Below are 18,138 nucleotides of genomic sequence, written 5' to 3'. Positions count from 1 at the left end.
CAAAACAAAAAAAAAAAAAAAAGAAAGAAAAAGGAAATTTAGCTAGTGAAATGGAACACACATTGTTTTAATTTTTGTGAGAGCGTACAATCATATGTTTGGCAAAGTCCTTAGATGTCCTTTATTAGAGTAATGTTGGCAAACTTCATGGATATCAAAATTTTTGTGCCTGGAGATCAAATTAATTTGTAGAAATGGTGTCATTTATGTCATTGTTTAAATGGTGTGTGACCATAAAACAAACTAGTTTATAAAACTGTGGTTACTAAAGACTCTGCAAGAGCAAACTAGTATGGAATGAAAAGACATGGAACATGTTGCATGGAACTCCAAAGAAATAAATGCAGTTATTAGGACAGACAGAACTGTGCACTGGGGGATGTGTCCCTCACTGGGGAGACAGGTTCCATTCGCAAGGGTGGGACCTCACAGGGCTCCATGTGTGTTGGGGTTGGGCCCAGATAAGGAGGAAACACACTATCTCCAGCACTATCCAGGACCCCTGTCTCGTCACAACTCATTATCAATTTGAGAAATAAATTAAAGATTCCAGGAAATAAAGGGCATTTACAGAGAAAACTTGAGTTCGAGAATTTTCTCTGCCTACATTTCAAGAGGAGGTTATATGTTAAAGTGGATGTACTATTCAGATTCCACTGAAAATGTTAGATAAAATATACAATAGGAAATGATGTCTGTTTGGCCATTTCTGACTGTTTCCATAATTTCTTTTATTATTACATAATTTAAATGATTATTTCTGAACAATTTTCCATAATTGTAACTGTACTTAATAAACTGGACCAGTATTACACAAAAGTACACCAAATGTTATAAAAATCTATAAATACAATGTAATCCGTGTAATATGATTAAATTACATTGAATTTTAGTGACTGCATTTGTTCTCAAAAGTTTAGTGCTTTTGGTTGGTTTAAGAGAACTGTTTTTATAAAATATTTGCTGAAATTGTTATTGAATGTGACAGCAACATGCAATGTAGTTTCAGTTATGAAATATGACAGGTCATAAAATTTCACTGAGAATGTACACATGCAACTGTAGATCACATTAGATAACTCATCCCTGATGTCTCTGTACTTTCTGAAGGAATTACAATCTTCTCTTCAGGCTGCAAGACATATGGTGCAGTTTGGAGAGCCTGTGAAAAACACAACAAGAAGAAACGGATGCACTGCACTCAGTCCCTTCCCCCAATAGGTCCTCTGCTTATGTTTGCATTCTTTGAAGGCAATTCCTAAATTCTGACCATACAGGGTGTGATGACTTACTGTTCATAAGGCTTGTGGCTACTGTCTTTAGCCGCCATTATTGGGGCTTGGTCTGGCAGTTGACCATATTCCTGTTAGCTGGAAAAATGTGTCAATGTGGAGGGAAAAAATGGCTGTGAATGCAGTTCCCATCATAAACATATAAACCAGACTGACATGGACAAAAACCTGGGAAAAAGCTCACTCACACATACAGTATATGGAATGAAAAAATTATACAAATGGTTAACACTAGCATTACATGATAATGAAAAAAAATTGGTAATGGTGATCATGCAAGTTTAAGTCCACATCCCTCTCCCTGGCTCAGATGCCTGAGCAAAAGTCATTTATATCAAAAGTCATTTGAACAATAAACTTGTGCCAAAAAACCACTGGTGCTTAGCCTCCTTAAACAACACTGATGTAGACCTTTAACCAAATGTTAAAAATCACCACATAGGTTCTGCTACAAAATGTCTGATTTTCCGAAGATCTGGAAATTTACTTTTGCCCCTGTAGGGGACACAAGTCTATGGTCTTAATTTCAAGAACCATATATTTCTACAATGCTGAAACCTACACTACAAGAGATATTAAATACATTTTTGAACAAAGTCAAAATCGTTTTGTGACCCAAGACAATTGTCCTATGAAAAAAAATGGAAATACTTTGCAGGTTCTCAAGAGGATATAATCCTTATGCAGTCTTGATTTTTAATGCTGACCACACTGGTTTTATAATCTCAGGAAGAATAAACATTTAATTGCTCAAGTCTGTTTTGCATTGCATACACATCAAGAACACACTTAGCCTGGGTTTCCCAAACATTCAACAGCTCAACGAGAAAAAGTCTGAGAAGACTGTTTTTTCTTGCCTACACTGCCCCCTATGGCCAAGGCGAAATAAAGAAGTTTATTATCCTTTCTTTTCTAATTTAGGATGTCCTACTGATAACCCTTCCACAAGAGACATGGCGGACCTGACATATTTTATTATGTTTATTTTTCACCCTATAAGGCCAATCTACAGAAAAGTACCTCTCAAACTGCGGACAACTGCAACGGGCAGTGAGGCTGGCACATTCGGAGTTAAAACAGGAACCTTGGTCCACTTACATTTCTTAGATACTGAAGATGTCAGTAAAAGCAAAGCCTTTTTTACAGTAACTGAGATTTAAGAAAAAAACATACAAATTCTCATTTTTATATAATCAATATTCACATTGTGAACCTTTTGTTTTTGTCTATACAATCTTCCAGTATCCAAGAAAAACTATATAGCAGTAAAAACTTGTACAAAACACAGTGAGAGATGATTATTTTGTAATTAGTCTATTTTATTAAAAGAACTGGGTGCAGGCAGTAGTATATGGACAAAACACTGGTTTTATTAATGTAACAGTCAAATCGAATTCAAGGATTTAAGATCTGTAGCTAAGATACATGCATATATCATGCAAGATAAGATTCCCATAACAGTCCTTCATTAAAAATAAAAAAAACAAGTGACAAATTTAGTAATTTAGTAAGCAGAAGGCTTTTCATATCTAATATATACATAGCAATGAATGAATGACTGGATGAATGAACAAATGCATATATTGTATATGCTGTGAAAGTCCAGTAAAAAGCTGAACGTTGCTGAGACTTTGCATTAAGTAAAACCTGGTATATCCAATTAAAATATAATACTAATCTATCAAAGAGTAACAATATCATAATCAAACTGCCATTTTAAAGAACTTGAAATACTACATAAAAATACCGTGAATGTACAGTTCAAAAAGATCAGCAACTAAACCATCATAAATGACAATTCTAACAGTATGACAAAAATAGAGTCCAACAGATGCAACTTCAATCTTTCATCTTGTACTGAATTATTATAACTAATCAACAAACCCCCCCCCCCCCCCCCCCAAAAAAAAAAAAACAACAGCTTCCAGTATTCCTTTAGCGGCACACGCTTTTGATTTCCAATTCAATGAGCTCATCAATATGGTGTTAAACATACAAAAAGATGAAACAAGAGCTGTGAATGCTCCATCAAAATGATCAATATTCACGTTTTTCACACAAAATGGGATAGAAATGAAGAAACATTATGCAACCATACGGTCCATCATCGACACATGCAAGACCATTCTTTTTTTTTTTGTCTGAATCAGGCATGGAAAAATTGTCACTTCCTTACAGAAAAGGCTAGCATATAATAGTTTAATGAGGACCAAGACATTTATTAAGTGCATTCTGTGAGAAAGCCAAAGTACAGTATGCATTTTCAGCATTTAAGATAAGCAATTCATAGGATCACAAAACCAAAACACTTATGACCGCTTATTGCGGTTATAAAACTTCAAATAAACCATTTGAGAGTTTGCCACAGGCAGTACATATAAAGCTTAAGTATGGTCACTGAAAAAGTGTTTCGGATAGGGAACTTTACACAGTATGCATAAAAGGAATATCTTACAGTTATTCCATTTTGGTGAGCAACACACTTGAGGTGACTTTGAAAGGGTTTTTCAATAATTCCCATGTTTAAACTGAGGTTACACATTAACAACGACACAAAAGTGTATTTCAGACTGCCAAAGCTACACAAAGACATTTTTACACTGATCTATATATATATATATATATATATATATATATATATATATATCTATATACACACACTTTGGTGCGGTTTCCTACACTGGCTGTTGTCTGTGCACTGGGAGGCCAAAAAAGGAAAGGAATGTGACGACAGATAGTACGAGGAATAATTACCCTTCTATAAACTAATTCAAATGTAAAAATGATAATTCCTTTTATCTGACCACAGCACACTACAAAAAAGAAACAGAGCACACAAAATTCATAGTGGAAGTTACTAACTTCTATCCATCTATATTCACAACAGAAGCAAGCAAACAAAAATGAATGCATATATTAATGCAAAACTGGGCAACTGCCAATTTCACAGTGACTTACAGTATCATACACAACTAGAAAAGAGTCAAAATGTTAGTAAAAGGAGACATTCTTCCTTTGATACAGTTTAAAAGGCATAACATTAAACACCAAACCGTTAACAGTAAGCTTCAGTTTCAAAACTGGCAAGATGAGAGTTTAACGACAGTTTTGTTTGAAGCATCTGAAATGAGAGAGAATTGTGAGCAGCTCTATTAAGGTCATTTTTCAAATGGCTTAAAACATGTATATTTATATGCACACTTGGAGTCCAAAATATGCACTGGCCTGCTATTCTCAGCACTTCAAGCTCTGGTGATCCTGATGGAATTCTGGCAGATGCTTGGCTTGGATACCTACTTTTACTCTTCACCAAACAGGCCACAGGATGAGCCCTCATACGCCTGTAAGGGGCATGGCACTGAGCGGGTTTTCAAAATAATCACACAGATTTGATAATATTCCAGTTATGATCTACACCAATTTCTTCCCAAAACTGAGTCCATACATTTTCTGCCAGCAGGACTTGACATTTATGGAGTTGTAAGTGCTAAATAACTGAGGACAAAGAGGACAAAGCATAGCTTGTAGGCCGATTAGGAGAGGCCTTTTTGAGCACGTTTCATGGCAATGGCAACAGCGAGGACACGAGCGCAATGGTAGCACCTTTAGCACCACGGCACTGAGCAAACAGCAGAAGGGATCACATTTCCATACACTACTGAAAACACTGCGGCTTGATTCAAAGGGATATTTTGAGGTAAGGCAAGTATCAACTATTTCAACACCTCATAGACAAGAAAAAATGTGTCCTGGATGGCAAGCAACAATTAAAAACATGCCAACAGGGCAGAAATATGGTGGCCCAGGTAATTTCACCTGGTACAATATCTCAGATATAAAGTACAACAATCTCTGAAGTATGAACCTATTCTATGTTCAACTTTATTGTAAATTTGTATATCAAGCAGCAATTGTTACCCGCAGTTATACATACTACCCAAAGTTTAGTAGGGGGTGAAGATGCTTGGAGCGGGTCTTCTCAAAGCTCCTAAAGGTGACATGCGACTATCCATTTGGAAGAGGCAGGCTGACTGACACACCTACGCAAGAGCAAAAACAAGGCCTTCGCCTGCCTTCACCTGGGAACCTCCGTTTGATCAGCACTCAGCTCGCCGTGTTCGGTTCCTTGGCATAAACAGAAAAAACGAAAGTAGACTTTGTGGAGTGGACCTCACACTCACCGGAAGGGCGGTCCAAACAGCTGGAGCAGCCCCCCCGGTCTAAGATGACACTAACCTGCAAGACCAAATGACCTTTTCCATTTTGACAACGCAAGAGATTGTATAACACAAGTATTCAGACAGACTGAAATTTACCAACATTACCATAAATTCTGAAATGGAAGCAATGCCCTTTCCCTCCCTGCTTCCATTTTGTTTCACTTTATCTCCCTCCCTCTCTAATGACAGAAATAGTCGATTCTAAACCAAAACAACAAGGTACTGGCACATGCCATATTCTGGTCCTACAAAAAACATTAAGGCACCAGAGGTCTAAAAAATCCACTTGTTAAGTTGGGGAAAAGTGTTTGAAGGCAGTCGACGTGAGTGCATAACGTGTTTCTGAGCAGAGGAGTGCAGATTGTCTTCATGCCTGAGTGCCGGTAAGCTTCTGCAGTAAAGGGACCTGTTGAAAAAGAAAGCCAGAGTTTAGCAAAGATGTGGACATGCACACTGTCAGCACTTACACGCAGAACCTAAAAGCGGGACAGGAAAATAGGGCTGATATGTACCACAGGGGCAGAGAGAGATTTCATCACGGTAAGGGGCAGGGGCTGCACTTAATATGAATTATTTATTATCATTGGTGGTGTGCATTTTAAACGTATAACCACAATGTTAAGAAACTAAACATTTTAACCCTACGGAAAATCTTTAAGATTTACAGCTGTACCCGACTGAATTTTCTTAGTCGAATCGGATACATATGGCTGTTGAATACAATGAGACTGGACTATTTTTATTTCCATGGACTTTCTGGCAATCAAAAATGCATTGGCATGGGTTCAGTGGCGATCTAGATCACTTACCTTAGTCAAAAGCAACAGTCATAAGAACGTATTTTTGAGAATGTATAATCAAATTCATTAAGATTTGAATTGCCGACACTAAAAGCATTAGGCTACCATGTGGTTTTGCTGGAATAATGAGACAGCACACGGGTGTTTCTGCTTAAATCTTCAATAGAACAGGCCTACTTCTTCATTTCACTTTAAATATAAAAACTAATATAGGCCAATAGGCTAAATCCAAAGAAAGCTCCAAGAGAATAAATTAACAAATTAAGAAATTTAAGATTTGAAATCTTTTACATTCATGGCATTTTCCACTTTGAAATAGCCTAATAACTGACATCTATTCAAAAGGATAGTAGGCTACATTCAACACAAAAAACCATAAATAAATCTAAAAGCAAACGTTTGTCTCCAGTCGTTTCCAGCACAACCATAAATAATAGGCTTCGAAAACAAATGATTACCCTAAATTAAGTACAGGATAGAGGACTTCCTGCTGCCCATGTCATACAGTGTTCCTATTTAGCCATCACATGTTGTGGGAGAGGAACACAAGCTCACAGTAAGTGGGAGGACAGAGCCTCTGCAGCCAGTAACCGCATGGAACCCACAGTTCGGCCTCTCCAGCCTGTTTACTGCATGGAACCCACAGTATGGCTTCTCCAGCCTGTTTATTGCATGGAACCCACAGTTCGGCCTCTGCAGCCAGTAACCGCATGGAACCCACAGTTCGGCCTCTCCAGCCTGTTTACTGCATGGAACCCACAGTTCGGCCTCTGCAGCCAGTAACCGCATGGAACCCACAGTTCGGCCTCTCCAGCCTGTTTACTGCATGGAACCCACAGTTCGGCCTCTGCAGCCAGTAACCGCATGGAACCCACAGTTCGGCCTCTCCAGCCTGTTTACTGCATGGAACCCACAGTATGGCTTCTCCAGCCTGTTTACTGCATGGAACCCACAGTTCGGCCTCTGCAGCCAGTAACCGCATGGAACCCACAGTTCGGCCTCTCCAGCCTGTTTACTGCATGGAACCCACAGTTCGGCCTCTGCAGCCAGTAACCGCATGGAACCCACAGTTTGGCCTCTCCAGCCTGTTTACTGCATGGAACCCACAGTTCGGCCTCTGCAGCCAGTAACCGCATGGAACCCACAGTTCGGCCTCTCCAGCCTGTTTACTGCATGGAACCCACAGTATGGCTTCTCCAGCCTGTTTACTGCATGGAACCCACAGTTCGGCCTCTGCAGCCAGTAACCGCATGGAACCCACAGTTCGGCCTCTCCAGCCTGTTTACTGCATGGAACCCACAGTTCGGCCTCTGCAGCCAGTAACCGCATGGAACCCACAGTTCGGCCTCTCCAGCCTGTTTACTGCATGGAACCCACAGTTCGGCCTCTGCAGCCAGTAACCGCATGGAACCCACAGTTCGGCCTCTCCAACCTGTTTACTGCATGGAACCCACAGTATGGCTTCTCCAGCCTGTTTACTGCAAGGAACCCACAGTTCGGCCTCTGCAGCCAGTAACCGCATGGAACCCACAGTTCGGCCTCTCCAGCCTGTTTACTGCATGGAACCCACAGTTCGGCTTCTCCAGCCTGTTTACTGCATGGAACCCACAGTTCGGCTTCTCCAGCCTGTTTACTGCATGGAATCTTTCCAACGCGCTTCATCTCATTTTGCAAGAACATAAACACTATTTATAATTCCCTTTAGAATTCCCTACTGTAATGTAACCCAAGTGCATTTCTGTAAGATTCGATTATGTCTTATTCTGTAGTCTTGCAATGCACAACGTTTAAAAATCCACTGCTCTACTGAACGCATCATATGGGCCTTCCTCTTGTGCATTAAACAATGCTGTTGGTACTGCTCCTATTCAGGCTGTAGACACACTGTACAGCCTGCTACTGCTATTCAGGCTGTAGACACACTGTACAGCCTGCTACTGCTATTCACGCGTTAGACACATTGTATAGCCTGTTACTGCTATACACGCTTTAAACACACTGTATCACTGTATAGCCTGCTGCTGCTATTCACGCTACAGGCACACTGTATAGCCTGCTACTGCTATTCATGCTTTAGGCACACTGTATAGCCTGCTACTGCTATTCACGCTTTAGACACACTGTATAGCCTGTTGTTGCTATTCACACTTTAGACACACTGTATAGCCTGCTGCTGCTATTCACACTTTAGACACACTGTATAGTCTGCTTTGTTGGACAACGTAGTTGACAGCGACTAAGATTTCTGTAAGCCAGCATTGTGATCTTCATCTGCTTAAACAAAACATTATATCAGTTTTGTTTTATTTTAGAACAGACCCATGCCTTTTTAAATATGCAGCAAATTTAACATCTTATGCCAACATCTTCCGAAATGAAGCACAAGACTGTCATTTGGCGCTTTTGCGTTGCTTACTGTCTGCTTATTCAAAAGCTGCGTTTTTCTGAAGCCTTCGTACCATGAGCTTGTATCTTAAAGACATAAAACACGGTGACATCAGAGCATCAAATCAATTCGATTACTCCAGGACGAGGGTCGCGGTAAAGGCGGTAAGGGGCCCAAACACGTGGTACGCCTCCCGTCACCATGGTATGGCAATAAGGCAGTTATCCATGCAGCCTCATAGGAAAATGGAATTTGGAATGGACAATATATCATTGACTGGTACGCACTGTACTGCAGATGTACAACAAGCTTAAAAACAAACAAAAACAAAGGAGTGTCACCAAACTGGGAAATCATTCTCTATAATGAAGTAGCTGAACCACTGCAGCTGCATCATTAGCAAGATTAGTAAACAGAGGCTATATTGCAGGATGCATTGACTAAAGGCCCCTGTGACTTGGGGTCCTGTGGACACACACTTAGATGTTGACGAAGGTGGATGGAGAGCGACTCTGCTGACGGAGGTGGATGGAGAGCGGTTCTCCCTTGTGAGTTGGGCTCTTCCTGAGAGTGCCCATACCTTGGACAGGTCCACCCCAGTGAGGGCACTGATGGCTCAGAATGCCCTTACCTTGGACAGGTCCACCCCAGTGAGGGCACTGATGGCTCAGAATGCCCTTACCTTGGACAGGTCCACCCCAGTGAGGGCACTGATGGCTCAGAGCACTCTTACCTTAGACAGGTCCACCCCAGTGAGGGCACTGATGGCTCAGAATGCCCTTACCTTAGACAGGTCCACCCCAGTGAGGGCACTGATAGCTCAGAGCACTCTTACCTTGGACAGGTCCACCCCAGTGAGGGCACTGATGGCTCAGAATGCCCTTACCTTGGACAGGTCCACCCCAGTGAGGGCACTGATGGCTCAGAATGCCCTTACCTTAGACAGGTCCACCCCAGTGAGGGCGTTGACGGACACAGGCAGCTCGGCTAGGAGCTGGTTGATGTCCCGGGTCACGCGGCTGCCCTCCCCACTCAGGATGACAATCTCGTTGGTTCGGGCCAGTGGAGCCGCCACCTTGCTAGCAATCTGCACAGACACACCAGACATGCTATTCTACACGCACTGAAAAATTTGGCTGAAACACCAAGACAGTTATTAATAATAATTATTTCGATTCAAAACTAAGTGCTTTACTTCCTGTTGGAACATTTGGCGGCTCTGATGTCACTGCCTGGGTAAGTGCCAACGAGACTAGGTTCTCAACTGTGGTCAGGTTGAACAATTTAATTCCAATATAAAACCGCCAAAAAGGCCAAAGCAACACTGAAAACAATGATTTCCCCCTGAATCAAACACCTGTCAGCCTTCACATCTTACCTTGGGCAGGGCTTCAAGGACGAGGGCGGTCTTAGCTGCCTCTCCATACTGCTGATAGGCCTCTGCCTTCAGCCTCATCTTCTCAGCCTCAGCCTTCCCCACCACCTCAATGGAGCCCGCCTCGGCCTCGCCTATCCGCCTGATCTTCTCTGCTTCAGCCTGGGCCGTAAGCACCCTCTTCGTCCTGTGGAGGAAGAGCATGAATTCCCATTCCAACGTGGCAGCATACCAACTCAGCACTGCAACTTTCTTCTGCTAAAATTTAAGGTAAAATGGGCAACTGTTCCCAATGGAATGCAGCCTCCAACCCTCATTTCCCTGTATTTATACTGAACCTAAAACATCAAAATGAACTGCTAGCGACACAACAGAAGTCCTACAGGATAAGGCCAACAGTCTTTCAACTGAAACATTTAACTGACAGGTCTATGGGTATGAACCAGGTTTTCTGGAATCAGAAAACAGGGGCACAGACTGTGAAAGCCTGACTGAGTGGATGCCATTCACCACCTGCTTAAGAACTCATTCTAAGTGTATAGCCATACAGAAACATACAACATGTGTTCTAAAGTCTATGTCAGTATATGGTGAGCTCTAAATTTGACACAATCGTAAAGGCTTGGGCTGAGCAGGGGGGGGGCTTACTTCTGTCCCTCGGCCAGCTGCTGGATCTTGTAGGCCTCCGCTTCGGCCGGCCTCATAACCGTGGCTACCAGCTCCCGTTCCGTCCTGGTGATCTCCTTCTCCTCAATGGTGATCTGCTTCTTCCTCTGCACCACCTCGATCTCGATCTCCTCCAGCCTGATCTTCTGCTGCTCCTTGGCAGCCTGCAGCTCGTAGGCCAGCTGGGACTCTGCTTTCTACACGGAAGAAATCAGCGAGCATCTCAGAGCTGGACACTCAGAGGAAATCAGCGAGCATCTCAGAGCTGGACACTCAGAGGAAAACAGCGAGCATCTCACAGCTGCACACTCAGAGGAAAACAGCGAGCATCTCACAGCTGCACACTCAGAGGAAAACAGCGAGCATCTCAGAGCTGGACACTCAGAGGAAAACAGCGAGCATCTCACAGCTGCACACTCAGAGGAAAACAGCGAGCATCTCAGAGCTGCACACTCAGAGGAAAACAGCGAGCATCTCAGAGCTGCACACTCAGAGGAAAACAGCGAGCATCTCAGAGCTGCACACTCAGAGGAAAACAGCGAGCATCTCAGAGCTGCACACTCCAGAGGAAAACAGCGAGCATCTCAGGGGTGGACACCGCAACAATACATCTGCACCACCCACAGACAGGGGTGCTAGCACTCAACAAACCTCTACGCACCTTCTGATTACCTTTAGTTTGTTACATATTTAGCAAATACCGTATAACATTATCATATCCATTTTATCAAAACTAATGCTGATCTAAGCGGAGTACCAAGCAAGTCTGCACAAACCGTCATCCAAACTGTCACACTTCCATCTCCAAAGTTAGATTTAATTAATGTGGAATTCAATGGTATTTCATCAACCATTTCTGTGACCAGGATATTGGCTTGAAAGGCAAAACACCCCTCTGTTCCTCCTGAGATTTCTTATTTAATACACAGAGGGCTCTCTGAAAGTCAGACCCTTGATAAGGATTAGCAAAGAAGTGTATATAAAGTAAGAAACATTTTTTGCTCAAACGATACAACATGTTCAACGTTTTCTTTTTCTCTGAAAGAGCATGCATCCCAACTGCCACTCCACAAATACATTTTTTTTTTTTTCAATAAAATCCATTAAATAAATCTGTATTAAAGGCATTTTACATAGGATTTGCTTTACTGAAAATATTGGCGGCGTCAACAACGGGATGAAAAGCGTTGGCCTGTTTTTTGTTTGACCAGTAAGTAATGTTAGGCAGCTAGGTGCCCAAGGTTGAGTAGCTTTTATATCAAATTCTGTCCCCACCCATAAATAAAGATGTCTTCCCCCCCTATGGGAACTGCTGTTACTGTTTATAGTTACAGCTTAGCTAGCTCAGTAATTCACCTGCATTTATTTGGATCAGGGGAACTGAATTCAAGACAACATGCATGCTATCAAGCTATATGTATCCAACTTCACTAACAAAGTTAACAGTTTCTAACAAAGACTCGTCCTCATCAGGGCTCACTAACGATAAAACACAGCATAACTGCCTAGGCATCGGTAGTTACAAAAAATAAAGATAGCACTTTCGACCATTAGTTAAAACCACTGGAACAGTGGCAAACCTGCTGAGGACGTGCATCTTATCGAGGTGTGATTTTTTGGGAGGCAAAGAAATTCAAGGAGCCACAGTTGGAGAGCTTTAAAACTAGACTGCATCTTGGGAAGGCAAAGTCTCCAGATGACACCTCTGTGCCAAGAGGCTTTTCAGAAAAGCCTCCAGTGAGGGCAATTGAGAAACACAGGTGTCTGGAGTTTGCTAAATGCCACTGGAACTTCCACTGTAAAAGTGTTACAGAATTTAATATTTCATTGAACACTTGTTGAAAAGGATGCCATATCTACAGTGACAATGGTGGATCTTTAACGTTATGGCGTTTAAAAAAAATCTTTATCAAGGGTGTGAATCATTCTGGAGAGCACCGTATACCAGTGGACAAAAAACAGTCATTTCCATTTTAACCTACACCTATTTTGAACTGCTTCTGTGAAGTAAGGATATTAATTGTTTATTGATTTATAATTACAGCCACATTTAGGCTATCCTTTCCACTCATTCCCACACACTTCATTGTTCATTTGTATTCTCCAGCTGCACAAGACCCACATACCTGCGATACTATCTATCGGAGTCTCATTCATGCGCCAACAAGTGCTTGTGTACATGAACAAGAACAGAATTGAGTGGAGAAAATCTGCTCATGGACACAACTATTTCTACACCAGAATAGGTTCAATAGACTGTATCCATATTTTTAGGTTTAGTAATTATAGAACCCGGGTTAATGTGCATATATTCATCTGAAGGGCAATAGAAAAATATAAGCACAGCTGCAGCCTGTTTCCCTGGCTTCGTACCTTAGTGTTGACTTCCTGGTTGAAGGCAGCCTTCTGCATTTCCAGCTCTCGTTTGGAGTCAGCCATTTTGGTGTCTGCCAAGAATTTGATGTCCAACATTTCCTTCTTGCATTCAGCTTCCTGAACAGAGACAGTGAATACGGGGAGAGATGAGGTCATTTCCTCTCTTTTCTTTCTGAGTTTTTGATGCAGATGTCTCTGTATTACATTACATTACAGGCATTTAGCAGACGCTCTTATCAAGAGCGACTTACACAACTGTAAATGTGTGAATGTGCTGAATATGGTACTGAGCTGTAGATGCTTCTGATAGATGTGTGGATGTGTTGAGTATGGTTGAGTTGTAGATGCCTCCGGTAGACGTGTGAATGTGTTGAGTATGGTTGAGTTGTAGATGCCTCCGGTAGACGTGTGAATGTGTTGAGTATGGTTGAGTTGTAGATGCCTCTGGTAGACGTGTGAATGTGTTGAATATGGTTCGAAGTTGTAGATGCCTCCGGTAGACGTGTGAATGTGTTCAATATGGTGGGCCCAGCTCCCTTACCCTGATTCCAGCATCCCTTTCTGCCTCTGCAACACCGATGTCAGCATCCCGCTGGACAGCGGCAGTCTGGGTCTTCCCCAGGGAGCTCAGGTAATTCACCTTGTCGTACACGTCCTGTAAGGGAGCCAACACCACCCGCATGCTCTTACTGCGGCCAAATGCAGACATTACCAGACCTCCAATACAGACAGAGAAAACTACATCAAATACTCTGAAAATAACACAGTACAGAGCTTACACCTCACCAGAATGCTCCAAACTCTATTAGTTCAGTGCAGACTGTCATGCTTCACTCGCATGGTAGTTTGATGTGCTCTTTCCCCAGTGCTGATGGTGGACATGTGGCACAGCTAAATTGGGGAAAATTCTCTACAGCTGGTTAGCATAGCCCTGGAGGCCCTATCTCCCTCCCTCCCTCCCCTGGCCACACACACACGTCTTGTTTTTCTTGCGTTTATCCATGTTTTTCCATTTGAATAAATTAGTTTGTTATTCCTTCAACTGGCGTCTGGAATCCTGTTTCGGTTTGAGCCAGCTGTTACAAGACAGAGCCCATGTACTACGAATACTTTTTTTAAATGTGCTCAGGTTGCACCAATTTCAAATTCACAACTCCCAATTCAACACTTCAAGTTCAATTAAATCAAGTTCTTACAATCTCTCAAACACAGACAGTTTTTAAAAATGAAAAGTAACTTCTACCGGTTCTCTAGCACTTCCACATTGCTAGCATTGTCATGACAGGGAAGTGTTCTGTTCACAGAAGGAAGAAGGGAAAGAGCACTTTCCGTCAGATGAAGGAACTCGCTCCGTTACATCAGCACGTATATATGTGATAAGCACACTGGGCCAAAAGTACGTACATAAAACTTGCAGCACAAAATGTGGCCTGACGAGGGTATGTTGGTGTGTTCGCAGTCTGTGTGAAATTAACTTCTTATTTTGGCAATCAGCCAAAGGGGCCGCTTATTAATCATATTTTGCGTATGAAGCAGAGCTTATAACATACAGTGCGTTGAATACGACTGGATGTGGGGAAATAGATGCCTCTGCAGTGAGTTAGGAGCATATCCAGCACCATGCACAGCACAGGACAAAGTGCGCATTGCTGTGGTGGCAAGTGTCGAGTGAAATGATCCAGATCCTTTTATTTCTTCAAGAAGAGAAATTATTGCCTGGGTGTTTGTCACAGAAGACGCAGGTGCAACTGATTCCCTGATTTTTATCAATTCCGTGTCTTTCCTAGTTTTTAGTGCTTTCTGTGATTTTTCAGCAGTTCAGGATAGAAACTATAATGCAGTCTGCAGTCAGTTATTGCAATCAAATGTTTGACGGCCTCTGTCAAGTGTTGATGCTGAGTGCTCCTTGTAGCTACTACAAGGCACAGTAACCCTATTTTTTATTATTTTAGTAATGCAATTTGAGCATGCTGTGTTTCTAACAATGTTCTGTTAAAGGCAAAAAGCCTGCTCTTTCTGTGGTGGACAAAAGCAATTAAATGCACCAGCCTATCAGCGCATTTGCTCATATTTTTTAACAAGTGGCAACTTTGCACCGTTTTTTTTTTTAAACTTCAAGAACTTGATACTGTTGCTATTGTTGCGCATGCTATTTCAATCATTCCCCACTGCTGCACATGAGATCGATTGGTTAGTAAATTTTATAAAATAATAAATTAATTTTTTTGCTTTAATTAATTTGATTTCTGCTTCTTTTTTCAGTTTTCTATGATGTTTAACATGTGAGTGCTCCATGACCTTAGCCATGACAAACACCAAGCCTAGTACTGCGGGGCAGCTTAATCTGCATCGTTTGATTTCTGAAAATAGCCCCGAAGGCTCATAAAATCTGGCCAATTGTTTATAATCAACACATATCCATTTGTAAGTGATTAACATTGCAAGAAAAGAGAAATAATCAGGATTCAGTATGAACACTGGACAATAAACTGAGGGCTCAGTTCTGGAAAACCACAGCTGCATTTCCTCTTTATTAATGGCACACAAATAGCGTGTTTTAAAGCGACAGGCAACTGATCCCCCTCTTAATCCTCTGAATGGAAGCTGGGAGCTCAGTTATGCATTCTGCAGCAGCAGGGACCAGAGTGAAGGCAGGGGATAGGGGCAAGCCCTGCCCTAATCCACCCGTAACGCTGGAAACATGCCTGATTTAAATTCGGCAAACGCGCATGCAAGATTGCGGTCCCATGTGTCCTGTGCTCGTTCACAGCGTTCTTTCTGCACGTCCTCAAAAATGAGCGCTGCGCGTCTGCAGGGTGCAATACCCACAGAAAGCGCAGGGGAGCACACACGTACACACGGGACAGATGTTATTGTGCAGAAAGGGAAGTAGCTCTCAACGTATTCCAGCCCTGATCTGCCACTGAGTGGATACACCCTTTAAACCTCCGGTCAGACAGGAAGTGAGCAGACGAGCCACTTCAGGATCACATAAAACTCCAGTATGTTTCCAGCCTATCAGTAACGGCAAACTGAGTGTGGCATGATGTTTCTAGCCTATCAGTGTGCGGCAAACAGAGTGCAGTGTGGTGTTTCCAGCCTATCAGTAACGCCAAACAGAGTGTAGCGTGGTGTTTCCAGCCTATCAGAGTACAGCATGATGTTTCTAGCCTATCAGTGCGTGGCACAGCGTTTTCAGCCTATCAGTGTGCGGCAAACAGAGTGCAGTGTGGTGTTTCCAGCCTATCAGTAACGCCAAACAGAGTGCAGCGTGGTGTTTCCAGCCTATCAGAGTGCAGCATGGTGTTTCTAGCCTATCAGAGCGTGGCACAGCGTTTCCAGCCTATCAGAGTGCAGTGTGGTGTTTCCAGCCTACCAGTAACGCCAAACAGAGTGCAGTGTGGTGTTTCCAGCCTATCAGAGTGCAGCGTTGCAAGCCAGTTCCAGCCTATCAGAGTGCAGCGTGGCAGGCCGTTACCAGCCTATCAGAGTGCGGTGTGGCAAGCCAGTTCCAGCCTATCAGAGTGCAGCGTGGCAGGCCGTTACCAGCCTATCAGAGTGTGCAGCGTGGCAGGCCGGCGCACCTTAATGGTAAAGCTGAGGATCTCGATGCCCATGCGGCCCACGTCCGGAGCAGCCACCTCCCTCACCAGCATGGCAAACTGGTCCCGGTCCTGGTAGATCTGCTCCACCGTCAGCGTGCCTGCAGACAGAACAGATGAAGACGCTTGCCTTCTACAGCTCCTGGGCTCTCCAAGCTACACACGCAGACATCCATCCAGTATCAGACGAGACAAGTGATCAAGACAACAAAAAGAATTCTCCAAGAACTCACCCAAGATGGAGCGCAAATGCCCCTCCAACGTTTGCAGAACAACGCTTTTGATTTCTGTCACAGATTTGCCCAGAAACTGCTCACAGGCAACAGCCAGCAAATCATTGTCAGTCATTATTTTAACCTGGTGAGAAATTCAGGCATGCAGAATGACACAAATTCAGAGTACATATTAAATATGTAAAAACCACAAATATTCATACACTTTTTTAAGAGGCAAAACATAAACTTTTGTTATTGCACATGGTCCCATCATCTCAATAAGAAAATGAGCATGCTGTGGAAACAGCTGCTCATTTGAATTCCCTCATTTTATTTAGGAACTGCTCACTGCATCTGTGAATTCACCATCATGCCATTCAGTGCTACAGCAGAGCAAGGTGGATAGCCACCACATTACTGGGAGGAACCAATGCGGCTCAAACCCACCCTACCCCTGGTAGGACAAAGACTCAACACAGCAAAGGCTGCAACCCCAGGGCCCAGCCTACAACCCCAGGGCCCAGCCTGCAACCCCAGGGCCCAGCCTGCAACCCCAGGGCCCAGCCTGCAACCCCAGGGCCCAGCCTGCAACCCCAGGGCCCAGCCTGCAACCCCAGGGCCCAGCCTGCAACCCCAGGGCCCAGCCTGCAACCCCAGGGCCCAGCCTGCAACCCCAGGGCCCAGCCTGCAACCCCAGGGCCCAGCCTACAACCCCAGGGCCCAGCCTGCAACCCCAGGGCCCAGCCTGCAACTACAGGACCAGGGTCTGCAACTACAGAGAACAGCTGCACTCGTGGTGAATGCCTTTTTATAACCAATTCAAATCCCTAAAAGCAGAAAGCTAAAGCACCCAAAAATAACATCAAAAAGATGATGTAAATAAACACTTTAAATTCAAGGAAAATCCTGTAGAATTTTTCAACAAATGGATGTGAAAAATAAACTATTAATTGGAAAAAACCTGAAGCACACATTATGAACCTGAAGAAACTCTTCATATACTCATAGGTACTTTGCTACAGGTTCTTTGGAGGCCTCCATTCGACAGAGAGACAGACGTAAGCAGGTGAAAAGGCCTGATGGGAAGAGGAGTGTTTACCTGCGCCACCCCCGTGACAGTGAGGGCCACGCCCTCTGCTGTCTCCACATCCTCACACTTGGGCTGCAGGGTCATAATCTCAAGGGTGATCCTGCAGAGAATGCCAA

At 43.2% G+C, this 18,138-nt stretch overlaps 1 protein-coding gene across 1 annotated transcript in view; it reads right to left on the bottom strand.

Annotated features, from left to right (window-relative positions):
- Positions 1–2,590: 2,590 nt before the first annotated feature.
- The window catches only part of LOC118209272 (flotillin-2a-like), a 28,197-nt gene continuing 12,649 nt past the window's right edge, over positions 2,591–18,138 (bottom strand). Inside the window, exons 3-11 of the mRNA XM_035384480.1 lie at positions 18,032–18,122; positions 16,951–17,074; positions 16,700–16,818; positions 13,657–13,770; positions 13,113–13,232; positions 10,722–10,936; positions 10,077–10,260; positions 9,636–9,785; positions 2,591–5,918 (exon numbers count right to left, since the gene is read on the bottom strand). Coding sequence (XP_035240371.1) covers positions 5,880–5,918; positions 9,636–9,785; positions 10,077–10,260; positions 10,722–10,936; positions 13,113–13,232; positions 13,657–13,770; positions 16,700–16,818; positions 16,951–17,074; positions 18,032–18,122 — 1,156 coding nt within the window. The 3' untranslated portion in view covers positions 2,591–5,879. The remainder of the gene's footprint in view (positions 5,919–9,635; positions 9,786–10,076; positions 10,261–10,721; positions 10,937–13,112; positions 13,233–13,656; positions 13,771–16,699; positions 16,819–16,950; positions 17,075–18,031; positions 18,123–18,138) is intronic.

This window comes from Anguilla anguilla, chromosome 12 (genome assembly GCF_013347855.1).
Source record: "Anguilla anguilla isolate fAngAng1 chromosome 12, fAngAng1.pri, whole genome shotgun sequence".
In the NCBI taxonomy this organism is placed as follows: domain Eukaryota; kingdom Metazoa; phylum Chordata; class Actinopteri; order Anguilliformes; family Anguillidae; genus Anguilla; species Anguilla anguilla.
This window is presented reverse-complemented; position numbering and strand designations above follow the sequence as displayed.